Source organism: Littorina saxatilis, linkage group LG10 (assembly GCF_037325665.1).
Source record: "Littorina saxatilis isolate snail1 linkage group LG10, US_GU_Lsax_2.0, whole genome shotgun sequence".
Taxonomy (NCBI): domain Eukaryota; kingdom Metazoa; phylum Mollusca; class Gastropoda; order Littorinimorpha; family Littorinidae; genus Littorina; species Littorina saxatilis.
Genome location: NC_090254.1, coordinates 37455062 through 37481774, shown reverse-complemented (window position 1 = coordinate 37481774; position 26713 = coordinate 37455062). Strand labels below are relative to the sequence as shown.

The 26713-nt window shown below is 41.7% G+C and overlaps 2 protein-coding genes and 2 long non-coding RNA genes across 4 annotated transcripts in view; 2 read left to right on the top strand and 2 right to left on the bottom strand.

Moving 5' to 3' along the window:
• The window catches only part of LOC138978740 (procollagen-lysine,2-oxoglutarate 5-dioxygenase 1-like), a 49661-nt gene extending 39856 nt beyond the window's left edge, over nucleotides 1-9805 (bottom strand). Inside the window, exons 1-6 of the mRNA XM_070351531.1 lie at nucleotides 9545-9805; nucleotides 5519-5607; nucleotides 4428-4561; nucleotides 2001-2115; nucleotides 1564-1615; nucleotides 860-972 (exon numbers count right to left, since the gene is read on the bottom strand). Coding sequence (XP_070207632.1) covers nucleotides 860-972; nucleotides 1564-1615; nucleotides 2001-2115; nucleotides 4428-4561; nucleotides 5519-5607; nucleotides 9545-9650 — 609 coding nt within the window. The 5' untranslated portion in view covers nucleotides 9651-9805. The remainder of the gene's footprint in view (nucleotides 1-859; nucleotides 973-1563; nucleotides 1616-2000; nucleotides 2116-4427; nucleotides 4562-5518; nucleotides 5608-9544) is intronic.
• The window catches only part of LOC138978741 (uncharacterized), a 193183-nt gene that overhangs the window by 39856 nt on the left and 126614 nt on the right, over nucleotides 1-26713 (bottom strand). The window lies entirely within an intron of this gene.
• Nucleotides 10861-21494, top strand: LOC138978737 (protein phosphatase 1 regulatory subunit 7-like). The gene is made up of 9 exons (XM_070351530.1): nucleotides 10861-10954; nucleotides 11874-12065; nucleotides 12752-12817; nucleotides 13861-13991; nucleotides 15222-15384; nucleotides 16281-16397; nucleotides 17677-17781; nucleotides 18839-18925; nucleotides 20150-21494. The coding sequence occupies exons 2-9, from the start codon at nucleotides 11883-11885 to the stop codon at nucleotides 20351-20353; spliced, it is 1056 nt and encodes a 351-aa protein (XP_070207631.1). The 5' UTR covers nucleotides 10861-10954; nucleotides 11874-11882; the 3' UTR covers nucleotides 20354-21494.
• On the top strand, nucleotides 22223-26242 carry LOC138978739 (uncharacterized). The gene is made up of 2 exons (XR_011459786.1): nucleotides 22223-24488; nucleotides 24711-26242. It is a non-coding gene; the product is annotated as an uncharacterized lncRNA (long non-coding RNA).

Here is a 26713-nt window from a genome sequence, read left to right as displayed (position 1 = left end):
TGGTTGATTGAATAAGACATCAGCCTCCTATCAAGCACAAGACCAAGTGCACACGGAATAGATCCTGTAATCCATGTCAGAGTTTCGTGGGTTATAGAAATACGAAAATACTCAGCATGCTTCCCCCAAAAGCAGCGTATGGCTGCCAGAATGGCGAGGTAAGAACAATCATACACGTAAAAACACACTTGTGAAAAAACATGAGTGAACATGGGAGTTTCAGCCCATGAACGAAGAAGAAGAGATATTTCACGCTTCATGACCCTGTTATATTACTATCTTGATAACCAGAAACAAACAAACTCAATTTTATAATCAAGTCTTTCAAAAAGCAAATTCTTCCAGGCACAGACCTACAGACCAATTTTTATATTATATATATGAAGTCTTATATCGCGCGCGTATCTCCAGACTCGGACTCAAGGCGCAGGGATCTATTTATGCCATGTGAGATGGAATTTTTTACACAATACATCACGCATTCACATCGACCAGCAGATCGCAGCCATTTTGGCGCATATCCTACTTTTCACGGCCTATTATTCCAAGTCACACGGGTATTTTGGTGGACATTCTTTTTATCTATGCCTATACAATTTTGCCAGGAAAGACCCTTTTGTCAATCGTGGGATCTTTAACGTGCACACCCCAATGTAGTGTACACGAAGGGACCTCGGTTTTTCGTCTCATCCGAAGGACTAGCACTTGAACCCACCACCTAGGTTAGGAAAGGGGGGAGAAAATTGCTAACGCCCTGACCCAGGGTCGAACTCGCAACCTCTCGCTTCCGAGCGCAAGTGCGTTACCACTCGGCCACCCAGTCCACCACTCGGCCACCACAATCATACACAATGTTTACCCTGAGTGGTCGGTTGAGGAAGATGGAGGTGTAGTATCTCTGATCATCACTGCCATTTTCCAGAGGACTGTACTGAAGAATCTGATGAACCTCGGATGCATAGCCCATAAATCCTGCACGAGACAAAAACACAAAATATGTAAAGAATTATGGCTTCACCTTGCGACGTTGTATTTCAAGCATGGTAAAATGTTCAAAGTGGTTTCTTTCTCAGATTGTCTTCTGCCCTCTATCTATCTCTCTGACTTCTTCAATGAAATGTGTAATTCCTTAGTTTTGCAAAAGTCAAACTAATTATTCTATACCTAATTGATACAGGTCTCTAGATTCTTATTGTAAACTTGTGGGTTTTATCTAAAAAAAAAAATGAAATTAGTGTTTTAAACGCAATAATGGGACACAATGTGATGAATAGAAAAATGTGTGGTTACCACTACCAGAAGAGAAAGTCCATCATAGTCTAAAATCGTGGGTTTTTTTCCTCTATTTTTCCATGTAGCGTCCTAGTCCTACAGACACCAAGCAACAGTGCAGTACCACTTAGAGTCCAATATCTTGTACTTTATTTTTGACCATCTGAGCAACACTTCATGGAACCATGATCTGAGCTCTTCACACATGTACGGTAACACCAAATCCAGCATCAATTGTAAACAGAATAGTAAACACTGCCCTTATGCTAAGGATCAGCTAAAAACACTCACCTCCTGAATTTAAGTATCTCTTCTCGCTTGGCTTCACTGGTGGATACTTGTCCTGGAAAAAAAAAAAACCCACAAAGATTAATGATATAAACAGACAGACAAAACTGAAAAATGTACATATTGTGAAAGAATTTAAAATGTGTGTGAATGGTCTCATGTCAATTTAGTTTTTATCTACTGTTTAGGCTCTTGTATTATGACAAGGCAATGACTATGAGAACCAGATCTATGTTATCATATGAACAACTTTCACGATTACATTACATGTAATTCTAGACTACTAGGAAACCCCTCTTGAGACCCCCCCCCCCCCAAAAAAAAGCCTTAAAAAAGAGGGAGACGTTAAATAAAGGCAAAGTTCAACAGAATCAAGGTCTAAAAAGGGGGCGGGGTGGGGTGTCCACTCTATTATTAAAACACAAGCACATGTAACACACCTGTAAACTAAGATCTGGCCAACAATACCCTTCAGCAGAGAAAACGACTCTGGCGTCAAATTTAGCAAACCGCTCAAGGATGGTCTCTGCTCCTTCCGTGAACACCACATCATAGCTGAAACACACACACAAACAAGAAGGGCAAAGCCCATACGACTCACATGCTTGACCTTGACATGGTCAAATAACTAAACCTAGCAATGACATCATACACTAAGAACTGCTTTACACATTTTTCCTACCAAAATACATGTGACCTTGACCCAAGGTCAAGGTCATCCAAGGTCATGCAACACAAAGCTGTTAATTCAAGACATAGGAAGTACAATGGTGCTTATTGGCTCTTTCTACCATGAGATATGGTCACTTTTAGTGGTTCACTACCTTATTTTGGTCACATTTCATAAGGGTCAAAGTGACCTTGACCTTGATCATATGTGACCAAATGTGTCTCATGATGAAAGCATAACATGTGCCCCACATAATTTTTAAGTTTGAAACAGTTATCTTCCATAGTTCAGGGTCAAGGTCACTTCAAAATATGTATACAATCCAACTTTGAAGAGCTCCTGTGACCTTGACCTTGAAGCAAGGTAAACCAAACTGGTATCAAAAGATGGGGCTTACTTTGCCCTATATATCATATATAGGTGAGGTATTGAATCTCAAAAACTTCAGAGAAAATGGGAAAAATGTAAAAAATAGCTGTTTTTTAGGCAACATTTATGGCCCCTGCGACCTTGACCTTGAAGCAAGGTCAAGATGCTATGTATGTTTTTTGGGGCCTTGTCATCATACACCATCTTGCCAAATTTGGTACTGATAGACTGAATAGTGTCCAAGAAATATCCAACGTTAAAGTTTTTCGGACAGACGTCCGGACGGACGTCCGGACGGACGGACGACTCAGGTGAGTACATAGACTCACTTTTGCTTCGCATGTGAGTCAAAAAGGAACGAGTCTCAATAATTTAGCAAAATTCTTAAACATTTCAGACATTTAAGGATAAGGACAACACTAAGGATAAGGATAAGATTTTGTACAGTCCTGTGCAGTTTACTCTTATTGGAAATTCGGCCTGCTTTAATTCTCACTGGGGAAAGCGAGCTGCCATACAGTACGGGGCTACCCTTTTTTTTCCCCTGCATGTGTGTACTATTAACGTTATTAACTCTTTCCGCCCTGCGCCCGACAGTTTGTCGGGCGCTCCTTAGCAGGTTTCAACACCTGTGCCCGACAAACTGTCGGGCGGTGACACGCATCTTCTCTGACCTTGTTTCTGATCTAAAAATGAAAGACAGGTCACGAGCAAGGAAGGTAAATCTGTTCCCACTTCCTTCTTCTTTGTTTGGAGCAATTTGGCGAACGCAAATCGTCCGATTGAGTGTTTTTTGAGCATTTTTCCTGCGAAATATGAGCAACCAACGCCGCTACTCGTTGGGGCAGGTTCTTGACGAGATTTTTCTCGACGATGACAGTGATTATGATGCCGAACCCTCCCCCCGTGTACACTACATTGGGTGTGCACGTTAAAGATCCCACGATTGACAAAAGGGTCTTTCCTGGCAAAATTGCTTAGGCACAGTTAATAATTGTCTACCTATACCCGTGTGACTTGGAATAATAGGCCGTGAAAGGTAAATATGCGCCGAAATGGCTGCAATCTACTGGCCGTATAAAATTTCATCTCACACGGCATCACTGCAGAGCGCCTAGAACTGTACCCACGGAATATGCGCGATATAAGCGTCATTGATTGATTGATTGATTGGTTTCTTCGTCTCAATCGAGTGAAACAAGTGGTGATTTGAGTGCACAAGACATGTGCGCGGGCTTCGATGCAAATATGAGACAGAAACATCCTGTGACTTGTTGGAACAACCCTGACAGAGTGGTGTGTTTACATACTTGTTGGTGTTGTGTTTGTGACTTGGAAGAAGGATTTCTTTGAACTTTACACACTTCAGAAGGTACTGACTGCTACCCAACAGGTAAGAACATGCACTTATCATACAACACACAAAATTTTATGTGTCTACAACTATTAGTTGCAGAGTTAGAAGCGCTTTAGTGAAGTACCCATCAGATTTGCACTACAGTGCCAAAACCCTCCAGGCTGGAGAGGCTGCTGAGCCTGCACTGCAGTCAGGGTTGATAGGGTTAAACAACTGATCAACCATACTACTGCTGTTGACATACAGAAAAAAAGTCTGTAAGTGTAACAATAGAAATTCAGAATTTAGAGAGGAAAAACTTGATTTTAACCATTACTATTACCAATAAACAGACTGAAAGTGAAAGCCAACATTGTTGCAACTATGAATACTCTTGATACTTCCACAAAAGAATTGTCTTAATTTCCACAACTCCTCTTATTCCTTATGCTCACTTTTCATGTATCAGTAAACACACACACACACACTGACCTGTCTGTAAACATGATGATCAGGTTCTCATCATCTCTGTGTTTTTCAACCTCTTTTTTCAGCAGGTTCACTTTGAAGCCACCTCCAGCAAAATTCATGTTTCCTCCTTTCCATGTCTCTCCCATTCCAAGAACCTGCGGAAGAACCCAAGATAAATGAGAACCCAGGCCGGGGAACACTTGTTTTGCACTTGGAGTATTGTCAAGTAAACTTGGCGTATTTTCAGAAAAATGAGCGTACTCCACACAACATTTGAACATCCATGATTAAAACATGCTTCACACGCGTCCGTCACACCGTTAATTACGTTTACCTATACATTTAAAACAAATGCTTTTTTCAATGTTTACTGACAAAGACTGTAATCATGTGTCAAAAACTGGATCAGCTTCAGGATGGGCTTGTAAAGAAAAGTAGTCAAGGAATTTTTCTCGTCGTATTGTTTTCCCACTGACCGTACTGATCGTATTCTCGACAATCATGCGTACAAAATACGGCGAAATCGTATGGGTTCCCAGGTCCGAGAACCTCATTCGGATTCATTACTCTCCCTTCCACTGGGTGTTGCACTTGCAGTATTGGCGTTAAAATTACCGGTATTTTACCGGTTAAAATGAGAAAATACCGGAACAAAATTGGCTGTCGGTATGACCTACAGGTTGATTTTTGGAACTGCTGGTTTTTTTTCTGGTAAAACATCAAAACCAGTACTCTGAGTTGGACTCTTACTGGTTCCAATGACCAGCCTACCGTTTTTTCTTGACTGTTTGCATCATAAAAGTTTGCGTACCGGTTCGAAAAAATACTAGTGCCATCACTGGTGTTGGCACAATTTAAGATTAAGAGCAAATTATGCGTTATTCCTTGAACACCCATTAGATTTAGATCCCTGTACCGGTAATCTCTGATTGTATACTCCTCATCAATTTTACACAATACAAACCATCAGAAGTGAATTATCATCCAAACTGCCAAAGCCAGAGCTCCCCAAAACAACTCATGTCACTCCTATAGACAATTAATTTGAATTATGCAAACAGAGTAACTCTCTCCATTTACAAAATTCATTTTTGCCATTTTGGTGGGCATACCTTGACTTTAAGACCATATTTCTTTGTTGAGCGCAGAAACTGCTTGAACCCATCAGTTCCTTCTGTTGCCACAGTTATCACCAGTAGTTCTGAAATAGAATGAAACAAGGCATAACAGTACAGAAGAAAGTCTGCAATAACTGTCGACTGGCAATTACAGGTAAGACCAATGCATCAGGTGGAAAAGGCATGCTTCAGTGACCAAAGACCGAGAACTGGGAACATAAGTTACAGTACACTAATTGTTTGCATTAGGATGTCATATATGTATAGATATATATAATATATATATTATACTACATAAATACGTATATATATATATATCAGGCATGGGAATTGAAAATTGTAAAATAGGCGGAAAATTTATAACTGAAGACGCGAAGCGTCAAGTCGACGGCGCGAAGCGCCTAGCCTTACTAGGGGGGTCCGGGGGCATGCCCCCCCGGAAATTTTTTTTCTCCAAAGAACCCAGATGGTGCAATCTGGTGTCATCTGAGCTCCAAGTTTGCCATTAAATTCTGTTTTTAGAATCAGAGTTTTTAGTACAAAAATGTACCAATTTTTGCTTACATGTATTATATATGGTTTAAATTTGTAAAAAAAATTATCTGTTGAGACAAACAGGAAAATGTAACTTGTAACACAATCTGTGCAATCTGGTTTACTTTCAAACATAAAAGTTCAATAACTGAGGCGGGCGGTAGCAGTGCGGGAACAAAGTATGGAAAGTTTTCGCGGGCTTTTGCGCAAAGGCCAAAGTAACCCGTGCTTTTTTTGTGTGCCTCCCCCCTTTATTTTTTCGGCGGACACTTTTGCATTTTCGGCGGAACAAACAAAAAATTCGGCGGAAATCCGCCATTCGGCGGACAATTCCCATGCCTGATATATAATATAGACTGAGCTGGCTTGAAGGGGCCATTGTTTGTACAGCGTTTCCTGCAAGTTGACACTATTCACTCATGTTGATACATGTATATAAAAGGGGCCTTGTGCTTTGTACCTTAGGCCAAAAAGAAAAATATGTCTGTTTCCGGTAACATCGCCGAAAAAAATAGGGTCGGTCGGTCGTTTTTTTTAGTGTTTTTTATATATATATTTTTTTTATTTTACCTTTTTCTTACGTTTTGTTAACGTCTTTTTACGTGTTTGTTTTTTTTTAAACGCATCCTTAGTTTACTTACAATTATTTAGCACATGTTTTTGACCTAGATATATTGAAACTAAATAAAGTATACTTGACTTGATATTGGTTTTTTTTGTTTGTTGTTTTTTGGTGCAAAAAGCGAAAAAAAACCTTTAGGGTCGGCGCTTAAAAATAGGGTCGGTCGGGTTACCGGAAACAGACATATTTTTCTTTTTGGCCTTAGAGCTATTAAATACCCACATGCCAAAAATATTGGGAAAAACAGAGCTTGCTTGTTGTTTTCTTTGTCATCTTTATCATGTCATCTACAGGCGCTTATAACTATTTTAGGATTTGCGCCCTATAAATACGATTATTATTATTATTATCATTTGATCTCTTTCTCAATGTATAAATATAATTTCTTGTTGTTTCTTTACTTCTGTGTTCATGTGCTGAAACTCCCACATACTCGTAATTTTTGCATGAATGGGTTTTTACTTGTATGACCGTTTTACCCCGCCATTTAGGCAGCAATACGCCGCTTTCGGGGGATACATGCTTGGTATTTTCGTGTTTTTATAACCCGACAAACTCTGACATGGATTACTGGATCTCTTCAGTGCGCACTTGGTGCTTGTGTGTACACACGAAGGGGGATGAGGCACCAGCAGGTCTGCACATACGTTGACCTGGGAGATCGGAAAAAATCTCCACCCTTAATTAACCCACCAGGCGAGGCCGGGATTCGAAAACAGGATCTTCTGCTTGGGACAATGGGAGGTTGACGTCTTATCCACTTGGCCCGTCTAATCCAAAGCAAAAAGCACCTTCAAATGATGCACCTGGCCCGTCTAATCCAAAGCAAAAAGCACCTTCAAATGATGCACCTGGCCCGTCTAATCCAAAGCAAAAAGCACCTTCAAATGATGCACCTGGCCCGTCTAATCCAAAGCAAAAAGCACCTTCAAATGATGCACCTGGCCCGTCTAATCCAAAGCAAAAAGCACCTTCAAATGATGCACCTGGCCCGTCTAATCCAAAGCAAAAAGCACCTTCAAATGATGCACCTGGCCCGTCTAATCCAAAGCAAAAAGCACCTTCAAATGATGCACCTGGCCCGTCTAATCCAAAGCAAAAAGCACCTTCAAATGATGCACCTGGCCCGTCTAATCCAAAGCAAAAAGCACCTTCAAATGATGCACCTGGCACATTTCCTGGAACCATCAAACACTCTTCCACTCCAGGTCATGATTTTCTTTGTTTGTTTGCTTTACGCCCAGCCGACCACGAAGGGCCATATCAGGGCGGTGCTGCTTTGACAGTTAACGTGCGCCACACACAAGACAGAAGTCGCAGCACAGGCTTCATGTCTCACCCAGTCACATTATTCTGACACCGGACCAACCAGTCCTAGCACTAACCCCATAATGCCAGACGGAGCAGCCACTAGATTGCCAATTTTAAAGTCTTAGGTATGACCCGGCCGGGGTTCGAACCCACGACCTCCCGATCACTGGGCGGACACCTTACCACTAGGCCACTGTGCCGGTCTCCAGGTCATGAACCCATTCATTTTGTAGATCAAATTTTAAAGAGTATTAAGACAACCTCCAACAGCATCTCCGGAAGAAATGAGAACATAAAAGTAGTCATTTGTTAATGTTATGATTCCGTTGTTTTAAATTTAACTTAAGGCCAGGAAAAATTAATAATTCAATAAAATTATAAGTGCATCTTTTGATAATGATAGTGATACTCCAAATAGCTCTGGTTTTCCACTTTTTTTTTTAACTTGTATCATGAAGCTAGTAAAACTAAGAGTAAGAACAAGAATAGTGAGAGTGAACATATGCTCAGCAATTAGGGTGCATCAACAAAGATCGTTTCGGAAACCGGTATCTGAGCAGCTCTCGCGAGACACGCTCTTTGTTATGCTTTGAACATCGCGAGAACTTCGAACCTTCGCTTGTGCAGCTCGCACGAGATCGCTGTACTGCATGCTTTGCTATGCTCTGAAGCTTGCGAGAGATTACGAGAGCTTGGAATACCGATAGGGTCTATTGAACATGGCAGTGCGAAACTGAAGCTTTGAGCCAACCACCGTTAAGAAGGAGACTTTTCTATACTATTCTTTCTATCAACTTATACTATTGCTAGTTCAATTAATGTTGGTGCAGGATGCCCAAAAGGACCCATTTCATGAATTGGAAAAAGAATTAGAAGCGGAGAAGAATTAAGATCGAAGACGAAGAACTGCAGAACAGGAGTGGCATTGTTCAGCACATTTTGACTTTGAGTGCATTTGCCTTCTCAATATTATCACTATTAGTATTACTATGTGCACCAGTCTAAAATCCTCCCTGTTTCCCTTTCCTAAATTCATCCCAGTTGGCTGTCCCAGATGAGGAAATTCCATCCAAGCCTACGTGACAAGGGGCAGGTTACGCCGCCCCTTCTTACCTCATTCCACTGGCAGTAGCAAGCATGGCCTGATTCAGCTTCCACTGTGGCAGTACTCTGACTCTTGAGTGTGTCTAGACCAAGTTTACATTAACTTGGGTTCAAGGCTGTGATTTATAATAATGGCCCATTTATTTACTTAAGAAATGGACGTCACAGAAGATCCAACAGTCACCAACAAAATCAAAATATGTCAATTCAAAAACAGAGAAATCTACACAAGAAAGCAACTGATCAACATTAAAAGATTGCTTTGCATGAGGAAAGTTTTCGCGTTGCTTCCACTCCAAAATTAAGTTGTCAGCGAACGATTTGATCTTTGCTGCCTGCATGTGTGGTATGAAATTAAAGTTCCCATTACGTTTGTGTATCACCCGAATGTCCGGCGGTATCTAACTCTAAATTCAAACCTTTCGCTGACTAGCAAAATAAATACTCACCTTTATCAGCTGCCCATGTGCATCCAACAATAAAAGCACAAAACACAAACAGGAGGAGCAGGTACCCGTGCATTGTGTTGAAACTTTTTGCGATCAATAAGGTCATTTCGTGCAGTATCCTTTTCTTGCGAAGTGAATCAAATAATAACCAAGAACTCTTGGTTCCAGTGGTCTCGACTGGAGCCTCACTCTTGAACCCAAACCTGCCACATCACCCACCAAACTTCGGTAGTTGGCCTAGAAACTCGCAGACTATCAGGTTTCCATCTCCGAAGCCACAGATACTTCGTTCAGCTTACGGAAATACCCGAAGACTTCTGATTGGTCGAGCAATGATCTACTCCGGCAACCGAGTCAGTTGTGGGCTTGTGCACGGTGTGTTCTGCAAACTTACGCATCTTTTCATCGGCAACCGATCTTTTGACGTAATAATGGTGTATGCAAAGAAATGAAACTGGAAAGGCTTGACAGTATCACATTCTGATGTTTACCAAATTAAACGTTCCAATAAGTAATCCGCCAGTTCAAAAATCGGACATAATACGTACAGTAGTCGCCCGACCGGTGGCACTATGAACAGTTATGTAATCGATTTTAATATTGTTTAATCGTAAAAGAAAAAACGTTTTTTAGAACTTGAATTGAATTATTTTGCTGATCATTATAGTTACTTTCTAATGACTCTCCCCACTCTTAAATCGAGAAGGCTCAGAGGTGACTAATTGATACAGACGAATACTTTTTTTTCTCTCTCACGGTATTGATAATGTCAAAGTTGAGTCATTTTTTTTAAGAAGTCTTCCATTGATGCAACAAGGAATAATACTGACACAATTCTTATTGAATTTAGTCAAACTAATATTAGAAAACATTCTTCACCCCCCCCCCCCCCCCCCCCCGCCCCATTATTCTTGAACTTTATCTCAGTTTCAAGTTATAGCAAGCTGTGCAACCGTAGATACATTTATTTTGATACTAAACTTACCCTCGGCACAATTCGTGTTTTTTTTCCCGTTATGTTGTGTTTTGTTTTTTTGGTTCATGGGTTGGTTGGTTGGTTTATCTCGCACTGCTGCGTGGGGTGCGTGGGGTGCTTGTGGTCCAGACTGGAAAAAAACAAAACAAGAAAGGTATGTCGTTGGAACGGTTAATTATTGTCCCCCAAAAGTTACGTTTTGTTTTGTCACTAACTAAACGTTCCAACAACATACCTTTCTTGTGTTTTTATTTTTATTTCTGGAACGTTGGCAGTCTATTTGTTTGTTTTTGGAGTTTGACAAGGGGAGCTTACGCGATTGAATGTTTGAGAAGATTAACGTCCCTTGATAAAAGGAAGAAGCAGACTTCCGGTAAACTTAGTCGCCAGGAAAGCCTACTATTTGGACGTGTGAACACGCTAAAACTAAGACGGTTTGTATGCTTGGTAATGATTATGTCAAGTTTTTAATGTCCGTGCTTAGAGCTTCACAAACGTAAGTCTGTTTCAGTCCTCTGTCTTTGTTTGGTCCAAATTACAGACGACGTCACATTCTCGTCTTCAGCTGAAAGAATTTTGACTGCAAGTGCAAATTTGAAATTGCAAATTTTGTAAAAAAAAGAAATTAGACGCGGTGATCAGGCGTGTTGGCTTACCAGCACCAGGTGAGCAGAGGACGGGAGAGGGATCCTGACCTGATTTTCAATGTGTGTCCGAGTCAAACACAGGCACTCTGTGTCATTGCTTTCTGATGAGACACCAGAACTTGCATCATATTGCAGAGTTTTAGATGCACAACATACATGTAGCCAAGCCGTGCAGGTGTAGCTGTGATGTAACGCGTACACGTACTGGAAACCTGGTCTATTCTCCACACCTTGAAAATGAAATGCATCGTGTAGCATTAGCAAATGATCTTATCACAGGCTGACAGATTAAATTAATAAAAGAAAGCATGTCCAAGCTTATATCATTATCAGATACTTCTCATTGCTGTGAAAAATTGCACATTTCACTCTGACTTGAACGTGTGCAGGAATGCCTTCTCTCTGTCAGTGTCACAGTCTGTGATGTGTCATAGGTGTCATAGTGCTAGGCGACCTTTTCCATAAAGACCAACGGTCTATAAAGACCACTTTTGCTCAGTCCCTTGGGTGGTCTTTATATCAGGTTTGATTCTACTTCTAGTCGAAACCACCTTTTAGTTTTACGACCCTCTCATAAAAAAAACTTCTCCCCTTTTGAGACCTTGCTTGTTCAGATTGTCTGTTCACATAACCTCTGTCAGTCTGTGAATTTACCTTCTGTGAGGTCCTGAAAGTGGGTTCCACTGTATTATTTTCTCGTTTTCAGTAACCCAACATGTCTGGCCAAGACGCTGCAATGGACGGGCAGGGCACAGAACAAGATGGGGCAGCGGATCAAAATGGACGACCGCATGTCCAGGTTGCCATGGAGGCTGCAATGTCTGAAGAAGAGGCAGAAGAGGCAGAGCCAGAGGCAGAAGACATTGTGGAGCTAGTGGTGGAAGATCCTGATTTGCTGGTAAGTAAAGTTTTCTTCTTGTTCTCGTTTGCTTGTTTTACAGGCCTGAAAGTGGCGAGTATTTTACTCGCGAACATGTAACTGGCGAGTAGAAATGTTCATCTACTCGCCAAATGCGAGTAAAGTTGCTGAAACAGATTGTTGGTTTGGCTAATAAAGTTTGCTCTTTGGCTAGTACATTTTCAGAATCACTAGCCAAAGGCGAGTACACCATTTGTTGGACTTTCAGGGCAGTTTGAGACTTCTGCTCCTGTGGCACTGGCACGCTCGAATGACGCCGTCTTTTTTAGGGCCACCAGGGCTTAGGTGCACAAAGCGAAAGTGTATGCCATTCAAACGTGACAGAACAAACGGCGGGTTCTGATTCGTTGAAATCACAACAAATCTCAGTTTCAACTGATCCAACACTGCGGGTGTCCCAGGACCCTGATCTAGGTGGGGCATCCATGGGGAGCTCTGTTTTTAGAGAGATGCCACAGTGATGTGAAGTTAGGGTTAAAGAAGTCCACTGGAGAAAAACACACACATGTAACTTGCCATTGAAACCTGTCTGACTCCTACCAATTTTTTTGGGGAGCAATCAGTATGCAAATATCAATTGTTATTAAGATTTTGTATGCAGTGGAAACAAAAAATTCAGTTTGTTTAAAAGTGTTATATATATACAGTCATTTTGTTTTGTGCAGGATCTTGACCTTACCCATTCTCGAATTGCGCATATCAAGAATCTGGAACCACTAACCAGGGTAGAGGTGAGTTTACATTAAAGGTGTATTTCTTCTTCTTCTTCTCTTCCTCTTCGTTCATGGGCTGAAACTCCCGAAGTTCCCTGGGGTTTTTGCACGAGTGGATTTTTACGTGTATGCCCGTTTTTACCCCACCATTCAGGCAGCCATTCACAGCTTTCGGGGGAAGCATGTTGGGTATTTTCGTGTTTCTGTAACTCACCGAACTCTGAGATGGATTACAGGATCTTTTCCGCGCGTACTTGGTCTTGTGCTTGTGGGTTACAGAAACACGAAAATACCCCACATGCTTCCCCCCAAAGCTGCGAATGTTGGGTATTTTCGTGTTTCTGTAACCCACCGAACTCTGACATGGATTACAGGATCTTTTCTGTGCGTACTTGGTCTTGTGCTTGCATGTACACATGAAGGGGGATAAGGCACAAGTAGGTCTGCACATAATAGTTGACCTGGGAGATTGGAAAAATCTCCACCCTTACCCCGCCAGGTGGCCGGGATTTGAACTCAAGACCGTCCGATTAGGAGGCCGATGTCTTATCCACTAGGCACCCGTCAGGTGTATCTAAAAAAACGTTGCATTAAGAAAAGGCAAAAATGCACGTATTCATAATCATAAATATGAAAACTGTTTGAAAGAAAAGGGCTTCTGATGCTGACAGAAACACAAATTCCCAGAGATAGAATGATGCCAAACAGTGATGCTCTCTTGCATGTCCATACAGATTGGCATCCAAGTACACACATACTATATAATCACTTGTGCACACACACACACACACATGGTAATTCTCTCATTTTGAGATCCTGTTTTCTCAAATTTTCTGTTCAGAACCTCTGTACATTTACCTCAATTTTAAGACTCCCTCCTATTTAAGACCCAAGCTGATTTTTCTCAGAATTGTGGAGGTTTTAAAGGGGGGGTTCCACTGTATTATATTCCGTGTCTGAATCTGTTCAGTAAGAGCTTTTCCTTTTCTTGCTGTTGATCAAAATGTTGTCTCCAAGCCATAATATTTGAAACATTGTGCTTGTCATGCTTATTCTTGCAGACCATCTGTCTACGCAACAACCTGATCAAAAAGCTTGAAGGGCTGAGCACCCTGGCCACGCTGAAGGAACTGGATCTCTATGACAACCAGCTCACACACATCGAAGGACTGGAGGCACTGGTCAATCTGGAGTAAGTCAGCTTTAAAGGGATAATGTCTAACAAGAAAACTGTCTCTCATCGCCCAAGTGGCTATACAGTTAAAGGCACAGTGCGGGTCACAGCCTTCGTTTTGCGTTTTTGTTGCAGCTGAGTGCATTTACAGTTCAAAAATCCTCCTATGGTAGTAAAAAAAAACAAAAAAAAAACGACGACATCTGTGAAGCTCGACAGTTTCTTATTCACGCGAGTGCATAAATTAACCTAGTTATTACGTTGGTGTTTGGTCGGAGTTCGATCCAACTGAGTGATTCCGGCCTACATTTTGTTTTACACAAACTCATGATGACGTCTGACATAGTTTGCTTAGTGATGTGTCTTTCTGTGCATGATGTGGTGATCTACCTGATCTAAATTTAGATCCAAAAATAGGTCAAGACCAGCCGGGTCCGAGTACGAAATTAATTCGTAAAAAAATCGCAGTTCTTGACTCTTTGGGTGCAAGTCAATGAAACTTGGTAGTTCTTCTAACGGATAGCTGCCTGAGGTATGACTAAAAGCCCCAGGGGCTCCGTGCACCTGGATTTGACAAGTTCAGTACCTTTAAGGTTTGGGGTTGTTATTATGTGACCACACACCAGGAATACCTTAAAATAAACGTTTGAGCGCTGAGTTACTCAAATTGAAAACGGCTGTGTTTTGAGTGGGAATCCCAGACTTTAATTCTCATTGTGACGCCTTTTTGCGCCAGTCATAATTTTTGTCCTACCTTTTGACTGAGTATTTCATGCGTTATTCCTAGAGGTACAGATTTGAAATTGAGCCGATAGCTACAGAGTTCGTTTTGGGTGTTGAATAGATAACACACACGAGGAAGGTCTCAGAATTAGTGTTTGAGCGTTCTATTTTTCAAATCTGTATGCTGTGTTTGGTAGTCATTTTAGACCGTGATATTCTCCAACGTACTGAGTGTTTGTTTATATTATGCGAAGCATAGTTAGGTAATTTTGTTGCCGCAGTCCATACCAGCCCTGAAAGTCCAAAAAATGGTGTACTAGCCTTTGGCTAGTGATTCTGAAATTTTACTAGCCAGAGAGCAAACTTTTCTAGCCAAACCAACAATGTTTCAGCAACTTTACTCGCATTTGGCGAGTGGATAAACATTTTTACTCGCCAGTTACATATTTCTACTCGCCATGGCGAGGAAAATACTCGCCACTTTCAGGCCTGCATACCATAACAAATACTTCTTACACATTGCAGACAGCTGGACCTGTCGTTCAACCGACTGCGCAAGATTGAGGGACTGGAGGCACTGACAAAGCTGGAGCGTTTGTACTTGGTGAACAACAAGATATCAAAAATAGAGAACATTGGCCACCTCACTCACCTCAGGATGCTGGAACTGGGCGACAACAACATACGGGTAAGGCATGGTAAAGTTTATTTTATTAATAATAATAATGAGGATATTTATATGGAGCAAACACTAAAATAGTTCTAAGCACCTCACAATAACATACGTAAATAAATTATTCTGTACACAATTCCAAATCAAAATGTAATACACCTCGAAATATACTAATACATTTTATTTTCAAAAACCACTAGGAGTGAATGTTTCTGTGTTGGGGGAAGGGGTGTGCAACAGCCTATGAATGTGTAGCTCTCCTTAAGCGAACCCGCTTCCTTGTATGGCTTTCGCCCGTCGACAAATTTGTAGCCACAACCCTTGTACTGAGTTTTCTTCTGCGTTGAAATCCTCCAACACTCGTCGTCAGAAACATAATTTTGCAGCGAAAGGCGGTCACTCCTCCGTTGTCCTTAGAGCCCTACTGGACATGCAGAACAGGCACGTTGACATAAAAAATGTCACCACGTGTTGAAAAACCGTCAACTCTTTGACGAGGAAACAACCTTATCGCCTCAAAGTAAATGCCGAATGGGAATGTTTCAATGTCTCCTCCAAAGCCCGTCGAAAACATCACATGACTCCAGCGACCAATCGCTATCGTCACAAGTCTATGCAGTTTTAGTTGATTTTGCTAAGCCAGCAAAATCCCGCACGTGGAAACCCTGTACACAATATCACATCTCGCACTCCAGCCCAGGCGTGGAGATAAAACGAATTTCACATGCTAAGCTCAGTCAGCAAAAAATCCTTCAGTTGTGATAAGCACAGGCGCTTTGCATCGCAATTACGGAAAGGCACCCTACAAAGAGTTTCTTCCCCAATCAATGTCACCAAACCGTGACACAGTGTACCAATGTTGTCGTAAACACCAAACATCATAGTATTACAGCTGTGTGTTGTGTTTTCAGGTGTTGGAGAACCTAGAGTCACTGACCAGGTTGGAAAGTCTCTTTGTGGGCAAGAACAAGATCGTCAAGCTGCAGGGTCTCGACACTTTGGTCAACCTCAGGACACTCAGCGTACAGGTACCTTTACTCTTAAAATACAATCTTGATATAAAAAAAAAATGGCACGTAAAATGTAATGTAAACAGAATCATTTTGAATCCAAAAAAAATTTGAAAAATTCATGAATACAGTGGAACCCCCCTTTTAAGACCTTAACAACTCTGACAAAATCAGGTCTTAAAAAGGAGGGAGTCTTAAAATGGAGGTAAATTTACAGAGGTTATGAACAGAACATCTGAAAAAACAAGGTCTTAAAAGGGAGGTTCCACTGTAGTTACTTCCTCAGTTGACAAAGAGACTGAAAAGGGTGATCAATTTGAGGAAAAGTGAAAAGCAGTCAATGTTTTTTTCTGAAATGGTAACTGAGACAGTGAGAAACAATACCTTGGCAGGGGTGGGAGTAGTTCCGTATAATTACGGAATTCCGTATAGCAAAAATTTCAACAACAAAAAAGTGAGGAAAAAAACCTGAATCCTAATCGCGTCTATATCGGTTTCCGTGTTTCGGTTCGCGCAATTTCCGATCCATAAAACTGAAGATACTTCCGGAAATAACGTGCCGTCCACCATTTTTGTCTCGAATGAAACCTAGACATCGCGAGCTGGGTTTACTTATTAAGATGGAGCTAATTACCGATGAGTCGAAGACACGAAAGATCGACCAGAGCTTACATTAAAACAAGTGGAGGAACGACTGGATGAACTTGGTGGACGATTTAAATCGCCCATTTAGAAAATGGCTTCGCAAAACGTGAGCAGTGGGCTTGGTGTTTAGTTTGCAGCAAAAAATTTTTTTTTAGTATATCTCAGATTTTTTGCTCCCACCCCTGCCTTGGAATAAGCACATGTCAACACATTTGAAGGATTTTCTTCACAGCTTTAATAACTTGTGAGTTATGTATCAGTCACTTTTGCAGATATGTTCCAAGATTGTTTTTCTATTTGTTTCTTTTCTTTTCCATCTTATTGAATCTTTTTACACAAAGAGCTTAATATTCATGGTAGGTGATTCACGTAAAAAGAGGTAACGGTTTAATACTTTCTACCCCACCTATGTTGACCAAGGTATTTTTTTAGCTGAGACCAGCTGTGCTGCAGCAGGTCACTCAGAATTTTAGTAACTGTGTATCAACACGCTGGAATGCAGGCGTTAGATGGACGTTACAGGAACCGACTGAAGCTAGCAGTCTGAGCGAATATATCCGTACCTGGTCAGATAGAGCCATATGAGTGGGTACGGATATATCCGTTCCTGGGTGACAATGAGTTTATCAAAATGAATTGTTTTGTATGACAGAGTAATCGTCTGCTGAAGATGGAAGGGCTGGACAAGCTAGAGAGTCTGGACGAGTTGTACATCAGTCACAACGGCCTGGACAGAATAGATGGACTTCAGTGTAACGTGAGTGTACATTAGGGGCGCCCGGTAACTCAGTTGGTAGAGCACTTGACTTGTGCTCCGCGGGTCACAGGTTCGAATCCGTGCCAAGCCGGACACGGGTCAACTTTATGTGCAGACTCAGAGACGGTATCCATGTCCCACCCATGTGTCACCACTGTGGCACGCAAAAGACCTCGGTCATTCTGCCGTAAGTGCAGGTGCTGATAACACCTAAACAGGCACACACCTGGGTAGCGCGACTCTGTTGCTGCTAGCTTTCCACTGGGAGGAAGCGACCCAAATTTCCCAGCGATGGGACAATAAAGTAATGAAAATAAAACTAAAATAGAAATTTTGTCCCTCATAATGTCAGGAACCAGCTACTACAAACCCATTCCCATCACATTCTCTTCCAGACAAAGTAAATGCCTGAATAAGCAAACAACCTCAGCTTTGGTTTATTCTAGATAATTATAGCCTCAGGGAAATGACATATACTGAAAGAAGAGTGAACATTTTTAGATTCATTTAGTGTGACGGCAAAGATCAGCTATGGGGTTAACTCTGGATATAGCCTGAGCTTTTTTAACCCATCACCAGTTAATGTCCTTTAAGGGCCTGTGCAGATGCAAAGTATCAACAATTTGTTCCAAAGTACAAATACCTGCTAGCATAGTCACTTTCGTAGTATGACCACAGAGAGATAAGTCAAGCAATCTCTCTTTTACATTATCCTTCATGTGACTTTCGTAAAGACAGTATGTGGCTGCCCACATGGAAGGGATAATAACATTTACTGATAGATATGTTAGAGTTGAAACGGCAATTGCAGAAAAAGAGTCTCCACAGACAACTATGATACAGTATTAAACCCATTAGAGCACCAACTCAAGCAAAACAATTTTATAGATAACAATGCATTGTGTTGGTGGTCCAATGAGTTCAATTGCTGTATGGTAATTGTCTGTCCACTGCAAAGACCAAACGTTCCAGTAACTAACCTTTTTTCTTTTTGTTTCACCCTGTCATGATTGCCGGAAACAGAATAGAATAAATTGTGTAAATGACACTTTTGCAGCTGTGCCTAACGACCCTGGACCTGGCTGGCAACAGGATTACACGCATCGAGAACATCTCCCACCTTGAACAGCTTGCAGAGTTTTGGGTAAGTGCTAATTTGTTGTTTTGTGTTTACTGTTAAACTCAAACCATTTTTGACTCACATGCGAAGCAAAAGTGAGTCTATGTACTCACCCGAGTCGTCCGTCCGTCCGGCCGTCCGGAAAACTTTAACGTTGGATATTTCTTGGACACTATTCAGTCTATCAGTACCAAATTTGGCAAGATGGTGTATGATGACAAGGCCCCAAAAAACATACATAGCATCTTGACCTTTCTTCAAGGTCAAGGTCGCAGGGGCCATAAATGTTGTCTAAAAAACAGCTATTTTTCACATTTTTCCCATTTTCTCTGAAGTTTTTGAGATTGAATACCTCACCTATATATGATATATAGGGCAAAGTAAGCCCCATCTTTTGATACCAGTTTGGTTTACCTTGCTTCAAGGTCAAGGTCACAGGAGCTCTTCAAAGTTGGATTGTATACATATTTTGAAGTGACCTTGACCCTGAACTATGGAAGATAACTGTTTCAAACTTAAAAATTATTTGGGGCACATGTTATGCTTTCATCATGAGACACATTTGGTCACATATGATCAAGGTCAAGGTCACTTTGACCCTTATGAAATGTGACCAAAATAAGGTAGTGAACCACTAAAAGTGACCATATCTCATGGTAGAAAGAGCCAATAAGCACCATTGTACTTCCTATGTCTTGAATTAACAGCTTTGTGTTGCATGACCTTGGATGACCTTGACCTTGGGTCAAGGTCACATGTATTTTGGTAGGAAAAATGTGTAAAGCAGTTCTTAGTGTATGATGTCATTGCTAGGTTTAGTTATTTGACCTTGACCCTGAAGGTCAAGGTCATGTAAAGGTCAAGCATGTGAGTCGTATGGGCTTTGCCCTTCTTGTTTGTTTGGTGTTCTTCATTGGACGTTGACTCAGAGCTTGATCTGCTAACACAAAAGGTGGCATATCAAGCTGACAATTGTCTGTGTCTTTTTGACAGGATCAGTCAGTCTGTCTCCCCGTCTCTCAGTGATTTACATGCGTGTGTGTGTGTGTGTTTGTGTGTGTGTTTGCGTGCGTTGTTGTTTTGTTTTCCTTTTTAAGAATCCAGGTTAGAGACTTCAGTCCGGAAGAAACTGACACCCTCAATGCAGCCTATACCCCGGACTGAAGTTTCAAAACTGAACTCCCGCATACCGGCCCTGACGTCTTGTGACTAACCTCTTCCATGCTTTCTTGTCTCTTCCCCTAACAGTTCAACGACAACAGACTGGCACACTGGGAGGATCTACGTCAGTTCGAAAGCCTCAAGAAGATAGAGACAGTGTACTTTGAGCGCAACCCCATTTGGTACGACTCCACCGACACACAGACACAGAAACCTGACCCCAGCTACCGCCGCAAGGTCAAACTGGCCATCCCCTGGATACGACAGATTGATGCCACTATGGCTGGCTGATTTTGTATTGATTTTTTTTAAAATTTGCTTGATGAGCTGTGTGTTGTTTTGTCTGTGTGGTGTCTTGTGTTTTCATTTGAGATGTGCCGTCCTTAATCATAATGCCTGTTGATGTTATTGTTTTTTTACAGCCTGCACATCAAAAGCATGACTGTTTTTTAGCAAGATTATGTTTACAACTATGCTGCGGTTTGTTTTTCGCTGTGCTTCTTCTTGAGTAGTGTGTTTACTAAGAAACACACACATGGAAGCACATTCGTTCACACACATAGACACACTCACACACACAGAATCCCATGTGCATGCACACACACATGCACACACGAAACACACAGACTAACTTTGAAGAGGCGTAGAATGTGAAGGGAGGTCTATGAAATTAAACGGCAAAAGGTGGCCTTTTGTACTTTCCTGGTGAAAAATCAACTTATGCCTTGCACTTGTCTTCAGCTGATGTGAAGTTTCTCATGAGTGAGGTATTCTCTTCAGGAAGCTGTTGTTTTACAACAGAGTGTACATATACTAGCGGAAAAAAGTTAGGGACGGGCCACTGATTTCCCCGCTGACTTTCATTTGTTTAAAACACCCTGTTCTTTCGTCAGCAAAATCAAATGGCTGTCGCATGCTACACACCAATGGGTAGGTTATGCTGTGTTAGCAGGAAAACTGCACGGGACTCCCGGGCGCAGAGCTGCAGCACGTGACTAAAATAGCAAAATCGCGAAAAAGTAGGCTGTTGTTTGGCGTGCGCACGGATAGAATAAGGCAGGTAACATGGCAAAATTGTTGTGCACATGCAAGGACAATCCTTCGAGTGTGAATTGTAATCACGAACTCGGCTTTATAAGCCGCCGATTTTCTGCGAGCTGCCATCTCCTCACCATGCCTGCCAGACGGAAGCTGACAACATTCAACCGAGGAAGAGCAATTGCCTGGCTCCACGACGGCGTATCCAAGTGCGAAGTGGCCAGGCAACTTGGGGTATCGCATTCAGTCATTGTAAGGCTGAATCAACGGTTCCAGACGACAAACAATGTCGAGGAGAGGCCCAGGTCGGGTCGCCCCAAAAAGACTACTCCTAGGGAAGATCGTTTCATCCAACGGCAGGCGCTGCAGCACCGGGCCACCACCTGCAAGGTCATCAGAGGGCAGTTATGGGAGGCCACTAACATCAACGTTAGTGAGAGGACCATCGGCAACCGCCTGCATGACGCCCGGCTGCGGAGTCGTCGTCCTGCTGTGCGTCCCCTGCTGACACAGGCTCATCGACGGGATCGTCTGGCCTGGAGTCGCCGCCACTTGAGATGGACGCGCCGGGACTGGGCTCAGGTCCTATCAGTGACGAGTCCAGGTTCAACCTGTACCATTCTGACGGCCGGCGCAAGGTCTGGAGGCGTGAGGGCGAGCGTTATGAAGACGACACAGTGCATGAGAGGGTGGCCTTCGGCGGGGGCTCTGTCATGGTTTGGGGGGGCTTCAGCCTTCATCAACGCTCCCCCCTGTACCATGTGGTCGGGAATCTCACTGGTCAACGCTACAGGGACGAAATTCTCGTCCCTATTTTCTTGCCGACCCTGCAGCAGATTGGCCCAAACGCCGTGTTTCAGGATGACAATGCTACTCCTCACAGGGCCAGGCTTGTCAACGACTACATCCAGCAAACCGGGGTCGTCAGGATGGATTTCCCTGCCTGTTCGCCAGACATGAACCCCATAGAGCATGTATGGGACGAACTGGACAGGCAGGTGAGGGCCAACCACCAGCCTCCCAGAAACCTGCAGCAGCTGCTGCAGATGCTCCAACAGGAGTGGCAGGCCATTCCACAGGCCTTTTTCACGAAGCTTATGAACTCTATGCGGTCAAGGTGTGGTGAACTTGAGCGCAAACGTGGCGGACACACCCATTATTGACCTCATGAAAGACTTGTTATGTTTATTTGTGACCCCTCTGCTGTTTGTGGACATGAATAACCGAATCGGCTCGATGAAATAAACCCAAATTTTGCAGTTGCGTTGCACATTGACTGAAGTAAACGTGTTCCAAATTTCCGTACGATATGTTCATTCGTTATTTTGCTGTGATTGCGTGTGTGAACCGTCCTTAACTTTTTTCCGCTAGTATATATATTACAAAGTCATTCTGAGAGCAAAGAATTAAATACAATTTCATGGAATAAACTGATTGTGATTGCAGATACCTTCATGGAGTCAAGAATTAGTGTGGACACCTTCAGTAATTGTTGTTGCATTTCCTGGTCTACCAATGTTTGGTTCTATTAAGTCATTTTAGTATAAATAAAAAGGGAGGGTGTGCATTTAAATGAGTTTTTCAAACTTGTTAGAAAAATGAGGGCTTCCCAAGGCATCTCAGTGTGTCCCGGGTCTCTCAGAAAAGTTAGTGCGGTTGCATAATCTGATTCAAATTCATGTCTTCTTTTGCAGGTTCTTTTTATTTGTAATGAATTAGATGTTGCATTTTTTTGGTTTTGTTTTTTGTTTTGATTAATGTCATACATTTATGTAACTGGTAAGTAGTTATGTGCTTTATATTTGAACATATAAAAGTAGTTTTTCTTACTACGCCCCTTAGATAGTGTGTAGTAACTGTGTGCATCTTTCTCTGTCGGGTTTCTATGGGTTGTGAAAGAGTGAATACCTTTGTTTAGCATGGCTAGGAACGCAGAAGAAGAAGAAGAATACCACCCCCCGCGGGTTAGGGGGAAGGATTTACCCCTCCCTGGTCCCCCCGCGGGTTAGGGGGAAGAATTTACCCGATGCTCCCCAGCATGTTGTAAGAGGCGACTAACGGATTCTGTTTCTCCTTTTTACCCTTAAGTGTTTCTTGTATAGAATATAGTCAATTTTTGTAAAGATTTTAGTCAAGCAGTATGTAAGAAATGTTAAGTCCTTTGCACTGGAAACTTGCATTCTTCCAGTAAGGTAATATATTGTACTACGTTGCAAGCCCCTGGAGCAAATTTTTGATTAGTGCTTTTGTGAACAAGAAACTATTGACAAGTGGCTCTATCCCATCTCCCCCTTTCCCCGTCGCGATATAACCTTGAATGGTTGAAAACGACGTTAAACACCAAATAAAGAAAGAAAGAAAGTATGTCCGGGTAAAAAGCAAGGGTATTCACTCTTTCACAACTCATACAAACCCGATAGAGTTATTTTCGGAATTCATCCATTGTGACAAAGAATTAAATCATTAGATAATTAGAAGAGTAGCAACATCAACTGCTTTGCGTAAATTAAGTTCCTGTTGAAAAATGTGGAAGGTTGCATCGTAAAATATGCTAGATTATGGAAGATATAACTATAATATATAAATTATTGCCTCTGATGTGATGCTATTTTCCTTCAGGCATTCCTTATTGTATTGTGTTAGTCTTTCATGCCACTTGGTATCCAGAGTGGTGATATTAAATATTCATGACATGCTACTTGTGTATTTCAAGGTATGCGAGTGTGCTCAACTGTTTGCACAATACATGTACAGACAAAGTTAATAACATCAAAATCATTTTAATTTCTGACATGCAACATCTCATTTGTTGTCATTTTTGTTTGAGTGTGTCTTTGTGTACAATTTTTTGCTCATATCAATAATCAATCATCATCACTTGAGTGTATCCCGCAGTGGGGCACTGCGGTTATGAAATTAAAAGCCCCTCCTGTTTTTGGAACCGCAGGAGCTTTCTAGTTTGCTGTTAGGTAGATTTTTGGTTCCTCTTTCCTGTCATGCTCTCTTTTTCTTCATGAATTCTTTTCCTTTTTCTGCCTTCTTGCTCATTCACCTGTATTTTTTCCAAAAATCTCTTCTCTTGCCGCTTGTCTCGCGATTCATGTATAGTTTAATCTGTTAGTGTTCTGATGTAAGTCCAGCAGTAGATAGGTTAAGCCTATTTTAACATACTGGAAACTGGTAATCTTCCAGTAGGTATTAATTTAGTTTTACTAAAGCCTGCTGGGACACAAGTAATGGGTTAGTGCATTTGTAAACAGGAATCGCTTGACAAGTGGCCTCCTTCATCCCCCCCTTCCTCGTCCTGATATGGCTCTGCGTAGTCGGCTGGACGTTAAGCAACAAATAAACAAACAAACTTGAGTGTATGTAGTACGTGCCATCTCAGGTTTCCCCGAGTAGTGTCATTTTTGTTTGAGTGTGTCTTTGTGTACAATTTTTTGCTCATATCAATAATCAATCATCATCACTTGAGTGTATGTAGTACGTGCCATCTCAGGTTTCCCCGAGTCGTGTCATTTTTGTTTGAGTGTGTCTTAGTGTACAATGTTTTGCTCATATCAATAATCAATCATCATCACTTGAGTGTATGTAGTACGTGCCATCTCAGGTTTCCCCGAGTAGTGTCATTTTTGTGTCTTTTCATTTGTGTTTGAAGTTGTGTTTCATTTCAGATTTTCACTGTTAGGATAACAGCATAACTTTCTCTGTTTGTGACGTAACTTTTCTCAGAAGAAAGCGGGATGTTTTATACTAATCTTTGGATTAAAAGGAAAATATTGAAGAAGTATCCTTGACTGCTGGAGAAATATTTGTGTATGTTGTTATGTAAACTTCAGATTTTCACTTGCATTGATACTTACAAGCATTGTCTCTGCTGGCTGGTTTAAAATTGCTAGGTTAAAAAAAAAAATGACCATGAGAGAGTCAACAGCCCGGTAGCTCAGTTGGTAGAGCACTGGACTTGTGATCGGAAGGTCGCAGGTTCGAATTCGGGCCGGGACGGACACGGGTCAACTTTATGTGCAGACCCAGAGACGGAAGCCATGTCCCACCCCCGTGTCATCACAATGGCACGTAAAAGACCTTGGTCATTCTGCCATAAGTGCAGGTGGCTGAATACACCTAAACACGCAGACACCTGGGTAGCGCGACGTCGTTGCTGCTACTGCTAGCTTTCCACTGGGAGGAAGCGACCCGAATTTCCCAGCGATGGGACAATAAAGCAATGAAAATGAAATGAAAAAAGGAATAACATTTTCAACACTGAAAAACTCATTGTGGGGTCCAGAAACAAAATTAAAATGAAATGTTGAGAATGTATTTATCCTTCTCTGTTGATTATAGCTTCTTGTGTGTTTCAATTTTCCCCAGTCAGAATGGTTTGCTAGCTTTGCCTACTCGAGGGAGGAAGCAGCCCACATGTCCATGAGGGTAACCTCACACGACTACATACGATCTTATCCTTTATCCTAATCAGATATTTCTGTAGTTTGTTTTATTTCCATACTGATCCCTTTCTGTTGGGGGGCCAGAATCTTGCCGCTGGCTTGATATTAAATGAACTACAATGTACTTAACATTCGTCTAACGGAACCAAAGGAATGTGCCATCACTTGTATACTGAATACTCTTGGATGTGTATGGATACTGTATGTATTATATCAGGCTTGTAAACTGTGACTCTGTGGTTCAAGGGGTATGATGATAATGTTTTACGTCCTCACGTTGAAATCATTAGGAGATCGGGTGTTACCCCGCATTTAGAGGGGCATGTTCTTGAGGGGTATATTTTGGCTGCTGTTTTGATGGTTAATCCAACCCTTTTTTTCTGTGGAGGCCAATTTAATCTGTCTACTCTGCTCTCGTAAACTGAATGCTAACTCTTCAACTGTGTACAACACTATGATATATATTATCAGGCATGACAGTTATCCGCAAAAACAAGAATTTCTTCTTTCAGTCAATTCCTATGCCTGCGATATATGTTATTTAAACTGCATTTATGTGGTTCTTGGGTGGGTATGGAATATAAGCATATCCTGCTTTTTTTCACTACGTAGCAAAGTCCCTTTTTGAAACTAAAAATGTGTATCATGTTGTCATAAATGTGTAATTAAAAACACGTGAGGTAGAGTCATATTTTGGTGTGGTTTTAAAGTTGAGTGTGCATTGGCGTTCGCATGTCAGAAGTATTGCATGAGTCAGTCTTGTTTGCATATCCTAGTAATGAGCAGTGTTCGGATATATACGCCCGGAATTTTGCCCCAGTCTCGAAGTTTCGAAGCTCTTGATCTATAAATTCAAGAAAAGGATTATTTCCAACATTTTGACCCGGCTGAGACCTTGAAATTCTACGAGGGTCAACCAGACTTGTTAATTGTCTGGAGATCATCAAACCCTGGAAGAGTGTTACAAGTTAAGGATCCAGCATCAAAATCTATAAAGAAAATATTTGGGTTTTTTACTCAAACTTCACCCGGCTGTGACCTTAAAATTCAACGATGGTTAACCTGATGTGCATAATGTCTGGAGGTCATCAAACCATGACACGGTAAGAAGTTTCAAAGCTCTTGCCATATAGCTTCAAAACATTCCAGAAAATATTATTTT

Excerpts from the sequence above, each read along its gene's own strand:
- LOC138978737 (XM_070351530.1), top strand. The coding sequence starts at position 11,883 with ATGTCTGGCCAAGACGCTGCAATGGACGGGCAGGGCACAGAACAAGAT. Across the intron at positions 13,992-15,221 it reads GAGGCACTGGTCAATCTGGA|ACAGCTGGACCTGTCGTTCA; the intron begins GTAAGTCAGCTT and ends TACACATTGCAG. Across the intron at positions 15,385-16,280 it reads TGGGCGACAACAACATACGG|GTGTTGGAGAACCTAGAGTC; the intron begins GTAAGGCATGGT and ends TTGTGTTTTCAG.